The 10,607-nt window shown below is 42.9% G+C and overlaps 1 protein-coding gene across 1 annotated transcript; it reads left to right on the top strand.

Annotated features, from left to right (window-relative positions):
* Positions 1-697: 697 nt before the first annotated feature.
* On the top strand, positions 698-4,206 carry s1pr3a (sphingosine-1-phosphate receptor 3a). Its single transcript, XM_069695087.1, is given in 3 exon segments — positions 698-938; positions 1,717-2,920; positions 2,922-4,206. Coding segments are annotated over 2 exon segments (1,200 nt in total). The 5' UTR covers positions 698-938; positions 1,717-1,846; the 3' UTR covers positions 3,048-4,206.
* Positions 4,207-10,607: the final 6,401 nt, after the last annotated feature.

Here is a 10,607-nt window from a genome sequence, read left to right as displayed (position 1 = left end):
CTAGCTTTTTGACCTGTCAGTGGAGGAGATTAACACACAGAAGAGCAAATAAACACATCTTTAAGACTGGGGTGGCCACAATTTCATCAACGTTAATGATTTAATCAGGAGTCCGATTTCTGTGGTTTTAAACATTTGTTTTGAGAATGTTTCATAATTTTCAAGTCTGAAAATATACATTGGTATGATTTTGAGTAATCACAATGGAAAGTATGAAGTTGATATTGGGAATCAGTGCAAAAAAGATCAAAACATTAGGTGTGTAAGATTTAATTTAAGATTGAGCAACTCCACAGAGCACATAAAGCCCATGGGGCAAAAACCTGTGTTGGGACAAGTAGATCTAAGTCATGTAATTTTATGACACATTGGATCACACAAATTAGATGTTCTTCCCTGAAACAATCAGCTGCTCTGAGTTCAACAAAACCAAAACCAACACTCTTTGACTTACACCTGACAAATAAAGCAAATCATTCAAACTCACCCTGACTGCTTGTTGAAAAATTGATTGCATCGTTTTAGATACAAAGGGACTCATCTGTAAAACATTTGAGAGTGTGGCGCTGTGACAGCGTTGCTCTGACCTCTCCTGACTCATAGTTATTGGTGAAACCTAAACGGAGAGGTAAGCGAAGATTCCGCCTCACGGGGTGGGAGGGGTGAGAGCGGGTCAGCCAGAGCTGGCAAGTCACGGCGCGGAGAGGACAAAAAGTTTAGGACAGAACTTACTGTGGACGTTTTGAGGAATACTTGAGAACAATATTTTTTTTTACGGGCAATAAGAAGAAACTGACTTTTGACTTAACATTGAAGATTTTTCATTGGCCATCACGTTTGTGCCTGCGCATCTTTACGCGAGAGAAAAATATCTTCAAAATTCTGCAAAATCTCGCCACACAGGCGGAATGTTTAGAGGAGTCCCATAACTGCGAAAGGTACGATAACTTTCTGTCGCTGTGAATAATAAACCAATTGTGCAAAGACTGGGCTTTGGTACTATATTTTGGACCTTAGTCCCCAAACGCGCTCCATATAAATTTGGACAACTTTTCCATAACCAAGACTTTTACGAATAGGCATCTTGTTTAAACTGAAATAATGATTAACCTCGCCAAGTCTATTTATTTTACTTTTTATGACGGAAAGTGTATATTTGTAATGTTTATGAAATGGGAAACACACATTTAGGCTTAAGTATGAGGACGGGGAAACGTGAAGTATTTTCGTACCTTTTTCATCATCGATCTTTTATCTATGAGCCAGAATACTTTCACAAGGTATTCATTTTAGTCAGAAATTATTAAGTTTATGGTATATGATTTTTTTTTTAATGGCTCTATACCTTTGTTCAAGTAATAAGGGTGATAAAGATAACTAGTGATGTCCTAATATTCTTGTTTAATTGTTTTTCTTGTATTTGTACAAGTCTTTGTCTTGTACTGTGTTAGTCTATATGTTATTTGTGTATTGAAGTGTCCTGCTTTTTTGTTCAGGACACTTATGTGAAAGAGATTTTGAATTTCAAAGATTTTGTTATGGTATGGTAATGTTTAACTTTTTTGCACGTTCCTATTGTTGATGTTTCTTCAAAACTATTCCAAATGATTAGAGTTCTCCTCCAGATTTATTTTTGTTAAACAAGTTAACCAAAATTAAACAAAATGTTGTTTTTGAATGGCTAAACGTTATCTTCAAACCTCCTTTGATTGGCAGGTCTCTGAGGAGGCTGTAAGATGCCAGTTGTGACTCTGCCAGGTTGAGCAGCCTCGACTCCCTCTGCTGTGTCCAGTGTTGTGGCGCCCTCTTCTGTGTGACCGAGGAAGGCCAGGAAGGGCCAGGCAGTATGGGGAACATGATTGAGGAAGGGATGAACGTGGTCATCGTCAGCCACTACAACCACTCAGGGAAGTGGGACCGGCCTCGCAGTGGCGGCGCCTGTAAGATGGCTGTGCTGCTCTTCATCTGCGTGCTGATCGTCCTGGAGAACGTCACAGTTCTGCTCGCTCTGTGGAGGAACAAGCGCTTTCACAGCCGCATGTACTTCCTCATTGGAAACCTGGCACTGTCAGACCTGCTGGCTGGTATAGCCTATGTGGTGAACATCTTTACCTCAGGACGTAACACTTTCTTCCTGACACCGGTGCAGTGGCTGGCCAGGGAAGGGAGCATGTTTGTGGCCCTCAGTGCCTCCACCTTCAGCCTTTTGGCCATTGGGATTGAAAGGCACATGACAATGGTGCGCCTGCGTCCCTGTGAGACAGCAGGTCGCGGTAGACTTCTAGCACTGCTGGCGGCCTGCTGGCTTGTTTCAGTGCTGCTCAGCGCCCTGCCCAGCCTGGGCTGGAACTGCCTAAACAATCTGCCCTCCTGCTCCACTGTGCTGCCGCTCTATGCTAAGAGTTACGTTGCCTTCTGCATCAGTGTGTTCAGCGCCCTGTTGGTGGCCATCATCATCCTCTACATCAGGATCTACCGCCTAGTGACCTCCAGTGGCCGCAGGGTGAGCAGCCGGCCTTCGGAGCGCTCGCTGGCCCTGCTGCGGACTGTGGTTATTGTTCTTGGAGTGTTTGTCATGTGCTGGGCCCCCTTGTTCCTCCTGCTCCTGCTGGATGTTGGTTGTAGCCCAGATAAGTGCCCTGTGCTCTACCAGGTGGACTGGTTCATTGCCCTGGCTGTGCTCAACTCTGCCCTCAACCCGCTGATATACACTCTGTCCAGCAGAGAGATGAGAGCCGCCTTCTTCAGACTGCTGTGCTGCTGTCAGACCAGCATGGAGTCCACCGGGACTACCGTGGTGGGCAACCCCAACCTTGGCACGGTCATCCCTACGGCGGAAAACAGCAAGAGCAGTTTGGGTGGAGGAGGGGGCAGTGGTGGTGGCAAGTCCACACTGAACAGAGGGAAGGTTCCCACACCACCACAACTCTGACAACAAGCACGGAGACCCCTCTGCCACTGCTGTGGCCCACCCCTCTGGGCCTGCAGACCTGCTCTCAGCTGTGCTTGTGAAGGCCGGGGCGCTGCCGCCTCTCAACAAGTTCTGAGTGGAAGCACCTAAATGAGGGCTCTCAGTCACACAGTAGTAGACACAGAACTGACATAGTCCTACAATCAGCCACTTTTTGTTTGTGCACTATGGCTAGCGCAGCATGGATTAGACGATGTGTTGATAAAAAAGCTCAGACATTCAGTTGGAACCAAATAAATCCAGATTGTAGATGCAAGTACAATCAGAGTCATTTAAAGCCACTATTTACAGAAACTCAGTAAAATGATTTCCAACATCCGACTCCCTGAAATGTTGTGTTTGTCTCACACAGTGATCAATGTTAACGTTTCAAAAAGACACTAGACACTTTCATGAAATTGGACATTTTTATCCTTTGGCTTAACCCATGCCCGCGGAAGTCTTGGTAATGCTTCAAACAACAACATAGCATACTTAACTTTATTTAGTGTTGTGTCTGTCAATATGTTTATTTTCTTATTTTGTCATTCCAAGTAGAAACAATCAAATTGTGGCACGTTTTTTTTGCATGTGCTATATGCGGGAATTATTTAATCACCTGCACGTTCCATCACACCTTGATTTGGTAGACTATTTATTTTCTGTGAAAACATTTGTCAATTTAATACAGGTATATTTTTTTGCTTTGTGTGCATAAAAAACATCACGGTACTAGGACTTTATCGTTGACTATATTAAGGATTATTTGCAATGCACTGTGAGAGCAAACAAGACCAAAATTGTATTGCCAGAGTAGCAGCCTCATGAGGCTTTGATGTTCATTACACACCCAAAATTGTAAGATAAATAAAAATGTCACAGGTATTATTAGATTACCACTAGTGGGCAAGAATGCAAAGTTTCTCCCGAGAGTGGAGCTGTAATCAGTCGGGGTCAACTTCTGCACGGTTGCCTTTTTTCCCCCGGACATTTCAGGCTCAGCTCGTCATCACCACTCATGGTTTCTCTTTCATCAGTCTAAGCTCTACCTTGTCTGCGTAAGCCACACTGGGAGCTGAATTAGCATGGCTAATAGCTACTCATAAAGATATTTGCTTCTCATCAGCACATCTAAAAACCACTCACACATCAACTAACCACTAATGAATAAGAGTGCTGGATGTGAATTATTTAATGGCGGTAGACTGTAAGGGAAATTTCTGCCTTTGGGTGATGTAGTGTCTGATACCATTATATAGCAAATAAAATTCTATTCATATGATCAGATTTCCACGTGTCATTTTGTTTTGTTAAATCGGGGGCTTTCTTGCTCTCAACCCCCTTCCTCTCTGCAGGGAACATACATAAAACTCAGTGTTGGAGATTTTGTCTGTAGCTTTTCTGTTGTAGTTGAGGCTCTGATGAAAGGTCAATCCTTACATTATACACATATTAATGAAAAAATATTCTAATTGGTGAGATTGTTCATTTCTTTTACAGACAGGAAGGGAGAAATGTCATGATTTAACCTGCTGCACTCGTTTAATATCCTAATGCAAAGTTCTGATTGATGTTCTCCGACTCTCATTCACAGGCAGACATGGGTCAGACATCGATGAATAATGCAAAGAATTCTTGATATTTCATAAAACTCGGGGTTTCCTGTCAGTGAGATCACTTCCATTCCTGATGAAAGGTATATTGCATGAATCTACCATGGAGAAAATGTGTATTTAGGGATGTGGTAACGTGAAAAGGATTTGATTGGCATAATGAAATGAATTCTGAGAAATGATCAAATAGTTTAAGTGATAGTGGGTACACATCCAATTACTTTGTTTTTTGTCCAAAAACCTGCTACACTCAAGGTTAAACTGAACCGATAAATAGGCTGATTACAGCAGCTTGTTCTTCATACCACAATGCACAGCAAAGCGCAGGCAGGAGCTGACAGGCTGGCATTTCATACGAACCTCAGCTAAAGGATGCGTCTCTGCTCCGCACCTCCAGTTCGAACGGAAAAAGACAGCGAGGAGTCAATACCAGCCGAGCATTTCCAGCTTAAAAGGTCACTGACTGCTTCCTGTCAGAAATGTTTGAACACTCTCTTTCCTGAATTAGCCAGGGATGATCGTGGCCTTATGCCATGTGGAACATTTGAAGATGCCGAAATGTTGAGCAGTATAGTGTGATCTGTAGTCAGGGAACTGCCTCCTGCTCCCTTTGATTCCCTCTCATCTTTCTTAACACCATTATAATCCTGTTTCAAATCCTTATTTGCTTTAGTTTAATTAACATGTTCTTTTTCTTGTCTGAAAGTAGGTTTGCAATGATAACTACAAAGAAAACACACACAGACGATAAAAGCAGCCTACAGAATAATGGTGCCGTCATCAGATATTTTGCTCAGAAGATCCAGTGATACAAAAGTCCAATAAGACAGGGAATTGTTGCAGTTATCGTTTTACTTTTAAAGAAATTATCAATATGGTAGGTGGTAAACAACAGGTAATAAACATCTGCTGGTGCACCTGTTGATGACACAAGTAACTAGAAGGGCACTAGGGGCGAGCAGACCTCAGTCAAGGCCAACAGTCCACTCTTCTGTAATTGTTCAAATCTGCCACTTCAACTCCTACATCGGCTATATCTGGATATATTTCCAAACCTACTAGAATGATGTGAAAATATGTTTTGTGCCAAGCTGTAACTGCACAGCCATGTTTCTTACCAGTTCACCACACAAGTCACCTCAGTGCACTTTACATAGTAAGGTTAGCACCTTTCAATACTACAGAGAAATCCAACAACTCCCACATGAGCATTTGGGGACAGTGTGGAAATGAAAAACTTGCTTTCAACAGGAATAAACCTGCAACAGAACCAGACTCAGAGGTGGACGGCCATGTGCCTCCCACAGGCTTCTGTTTTCGAGCCGTTTCCTTTGTGCTGTCACCCAGCCGGCCTGGCTTACTGATGCTCAGGGACAGGGAACAGGGAATCGGTTGGCCTGCAGCGGCTACTGGGATCAGATTAGCTTCCACAATGAATGGATAGGTTTCCATGGTGCGAAGCCTGACCTCCAATGCTGCCAAAACACTATATTTATTACAGAAATCCTTATCCTTAAAGGAGGCAGAAGTAAAACTAAAACATCTGACACACTGAGCAGGAGATAGCCGGAGGAAGAGTCATTGCTAACTATGCTAATAGGCCTGAAATAATGGCGTTAAATACGAAATTAGACATTTAGACATCATGTAATACATTCAAACATATATTTGATATATGGTGGAGAGGGTGGTCAGGCTTATCCAATATGGATGACAGTTTGTTCAGCGTCCTCCTCTCCACCACCTTTTCCAGGCTGTCCAGTTTGCAGCCGATGATGGAGCCGGCGTTCTTAACCAGTTTGTTAAGTCTGTTGGTGTCGCCGGCGCCAATGCTGCTCCCGCAGCAGACTACGGGGATGTACAGTTCACTGGCCACAACAAGACTGGTAGAACATCTCCAACATCTCGCTGCACACATTGAAGGCTCGAAGTTTCCTCCAGAAAAAGAGTCGACTCATCCCCTTCGTGTAGACAGCGTTGATGTTGGTCTTCCGGCTGAGTCTGCTGTCGATGGAGCCCCCCAGGTACTTGTACCCCTCCACCATGACCACATCCTCTCCCAGAACACTCGTCCTCCTTCTGAATTTAGCTAAACATCCCCAAAAGCAAACAATGAATAGTCATTATGGTTATTATAGGAGAAAGTAATAAATGAGTCACACAATGAAGATGAGGTTAAAAGACAAAATATTTCACCTCTCATCTACACTCTTTCATTTCCTCTTTGCCTTTCATCTAGATAAAGAGGATGGCTTCAGCTGAGAGGCCTGAATTTCAGGTAAAATTAATGCACTTTTTCATTCAAATCCTCTTCTTCATGTCCTCAAATTCAAGCTATGACTGATTAAATTTCCTGAAACAAACACCATAAATGTCCCGTGTGCTAACTGGGTCAAATACCTTAATAAATCATGTTAACTAAATAGCCGTCACCAGTCTTCTTTGAGGATTTAGACATGGTGGATTTGTGTCATTCTCTGTGCACAATGCCTATTTGCATATGACTAATGTGAACACGACAGAGGACAAGAGAATCACCCCCCACTCCTCCCCCCGTCATCATGATCCTGGCTTTGTAGCGCTGTGTTCTCAGGAAGCATGCATGCATGTGTGTACTTGTGTGCGCATTTGCATGTGCCACGTTTTCGTGCACAAGACGTGTTTGCGCCGTGTGTGTGCTTGAAAGAACAAAGACTCCATCTGGTCCGAGCCGCTGAATGTGCCATTATGAAACACTTCTGTCATTCTCAAGTCCCTTTTTGATGCAGCTCAGATGTAGAGTGGGGCCAGGCTGAGAGCAGCGAGGGGTCCCATTGGATTCGGCCGCTCACGCTGGGAGGCCATTCCCTCCTCTACAGCCGAGTTGTGCTACTCTCACCAGAGGACACAGACACATTCATCGGGTGTGTGATGACTCTCCTCCCCTACCTTTGCCTCCGCCGCTTTCCGATCCAATATATAGTGTAATTACATGTGGAACAAAGAAAGCAAAGATCCAGGCAGACTTTGGTGATAAGCTCCCCAGGATCAGAGGGCTTTATCCAGGGAGCAGCTGGGAGGAAGCCGAGGCAAAGGTCACATCGTAGGAGGACATCTGAAGGAGCTCGCTGAGATTTGGATTGGTGGACACTCCTCCCAGCATCCTCTTCAACACCCCACTGTCAGTAATTTTCCCGTATAGTGATGATCAAGAAGACAAGCAGACTAAAAACAGCATACTTTGATTTGAGAGCCATTTTATCATCCAAGTCATTCTTACAATTTCCTTTTTCATCCTTAGCAACGGCAAAAACAACCATCTATATTGAACAACTCTGAGACAATAAGTTATCAGATGGGAGCCCAGAGTGTTGTGTTCCTTGAAGGGCTGTGTCTAATTATTATCTCTTAATTAAGTTTTTTTTTTCATGTATCAATCCTTCTAAAAAAAAATTCTGAAAATAGTGAAAAATGCTCATCTTAATTTCCCGGTGCCGACGGTTTCAATTGTATGAAACAGAAACACTGGAACAAATAACTGTTTTTCCTTATGAAAAGACCTAGATAATTAGTCTAGTATTGAAATTGATTGATTGACTTATTGATTAATGAATAAATTGTTCACCAGCCATCATTGATGATTAAGAATCTGTAGCTTGAGATAAGTATAGTTTCTTGTTCTTGTGGAATAATTTTCTCTCAGGGACAGGGAATCTATTTTGCATCAACCACAGGCCGTCATGTCTGTTCTTGAGTATGGAGATATTTTACTCTCACACAGCGTACAGTCCACCATAAAAGCTTGATACATTTATGTCTGTGGGCGGCGTTTCTTTACAAGACATTAAATATCGTCCTCAGCCCCGTGAACTGTGTAAAAATGTAGGCTGGTCGTCACTAGCAACAAAAACGAAACTACCCAATTTTTGTGGCGAAATGTCTCGCACAAAAGCTACATCAAATCTCCTCTCAAATATAAATCCTCAGTTCATCAGAACAGATCTCATTTTTAAATACTGAACTTGGAAAAGCTGCTGTTCAATACTTTGGACCACATAAATGGAATTTAATATTTAAAAATTGGGTACCTTTTAAAGACAACAGACTGTGATAGTTGTTGATGGTGCTTGTGTGAGACTGGCTGCATTTTGCTGCGCGTGTTATCTCTGCTCTGTTTCCCCGACTCAGGTCTCTCTTGCAAAAGTTAAATACCTTATTAAGTAATACATACCGTGTTGGTCAAGTCTCAGCAACAAGCCTTTGAATGCCAGTCTAACACAGCAGATAGGTGGCAGGAGTGCATAAGCCATCTCTCCCAGTTGCCCCACCCCCACCACCCCCCACCCCACCACCTCCAGATCCTCCAAAACAGCAGCTGCTTTCCTCCCCAAACCTTCTCTGATTGCAGTCTTTTGGCAGAACATGATGGCATGCACACACCTGCTCACACTGACCTCCAATCCATCTCCTCCACGGCTGCAGGGATTAGCATGACTGGGATCGGGGATAAATGAGAGGGAGGACAGAGGCTTCCGAGTCTTACATGCGTGTCCCGTCCCACACTTGTGGAATTGAGAGTGTGTGTGCACAGATGGCTGATTCCCTTCCTGCAACTTAGAAAGCAAAATGTTAAAGTGGCGTTGGATTCATTTTGTACATGAAGTACAGTTTGGCTGTAAGGAAGTGTACCCAGCCTGTGAAAACACTTGCATAATGTCTTCTGTGGTTGGGGAGTTGGAAAACATGCCTTTAGCGGAGGCGCGTGTGTAATAATAATTGAGGCGCAATACGAAAATTGTAGAACCCAGACACTTCACAGTTGGACATTCCTGCTTGTGCACCATTGATTTAAAAAAACAAACAAATTGAATCTCTAATTTACAAGTCCACATTTCTAAGATGATACTTTTTTTCCTTTAACTAAAAAAGTCAAAATGTCTTTGCCTGACAAGAATTTAAGAAACTCCTTTTAAAATTGTTTTCATTTCTTTTGACCTTTTACCTCGGATTGTCTTTTGAGATTTAAATGGTATTTTCCTCGGTAAAATGGTAGAACTTTCATTTTCATTTGGAACCATTTAATATCAGCTGGCATCTCTTTTAATGTGACAAATATGAAACTACTTACTTTGAAAAATGTGTTTTAGGGTTAACCACTGTTTGAAAGGGCCTTTTTCATTACGGACACTTTGAACACCCTGAAACTAAAGCAGCTAAATAGAACTCATCCATTCATTGGTTTGCACCATTGGTTTTCCTACTGAGGCATATCAAAATCCCCTCTGTGAAAAAGAAATATTTACTGAATACCGTTATTTTGTATGTGGTTGTGTATTTCATGCGCACGTTATGTGGTTTCCTAAAATGTTGTCTGGCTCCATTGCGATCACAGGTGTTCATTCCTCCAAGCTTATCTGATGAATTAACAGCTGCCGCCACCGTATAATTGCAGACATCCACCAGATCTGACATTACACACATTCTGATCGTCATATGACAGCTACACACACACACACACACACACACACACACACACACACACACACACACACACACACACACACACACACACAGACTGGAGCACGCACGTTTCACAGTTTACACAGTTTACACAGAACCATTGTATAATGCTGAGTGGACGGTGGCCATTCGTTCCAACCTACACAAATCAAACGCACTCACAAAAGCGTCACACTAGTCATGTTTCAATCCGATATAAATTAACTAATAAAATACTATGAAATGCAAAGACATGCTAAGAGCTAAAAGCCAGAAAAACATGAGCATGATATTTGTTTGATTTTAACATGCTGCATTGCCGCCGTCGTTATTATTCATATCTCTCTCCAGGGAGGCTTGTTTGAAAAATGGGACTATAGCAGCCCCCCTCCATGTCACCGTCTCACTCTTACACTCACAAACACCCACGCACACACTTGTTTGGAGTCTTGTTGGGGAAGTATAGCCAGGCGGCGTCTCGCACCCCTCCCCCCGCCCCCTTTTTTTTTTTTTTCCTTCCTTCACTCTTTCTCTCCCAATGGAGAGTGATCCAGCTCGTCTCCTCT

Source organism: Brachyistius frenatus, unplaced genomic scaffold, assembly GCF_029030835.1.
Source record: "Brachyistius frenatus isolate BFR_SWC_R1_liver_20210118 unplaced genomic scaffold, ASM2903083v1 Contig_18, whole genome shotgun sequence".
Lineage (NCBI taxonomy): Eukaryota > Metazoa > Chordata > Actinopteri > Embiotocidae > Brachyistius > Brachyistius frenatus.
This window is presented reverse-complemented; position numbering and strand designations above follow the sequence as displayed.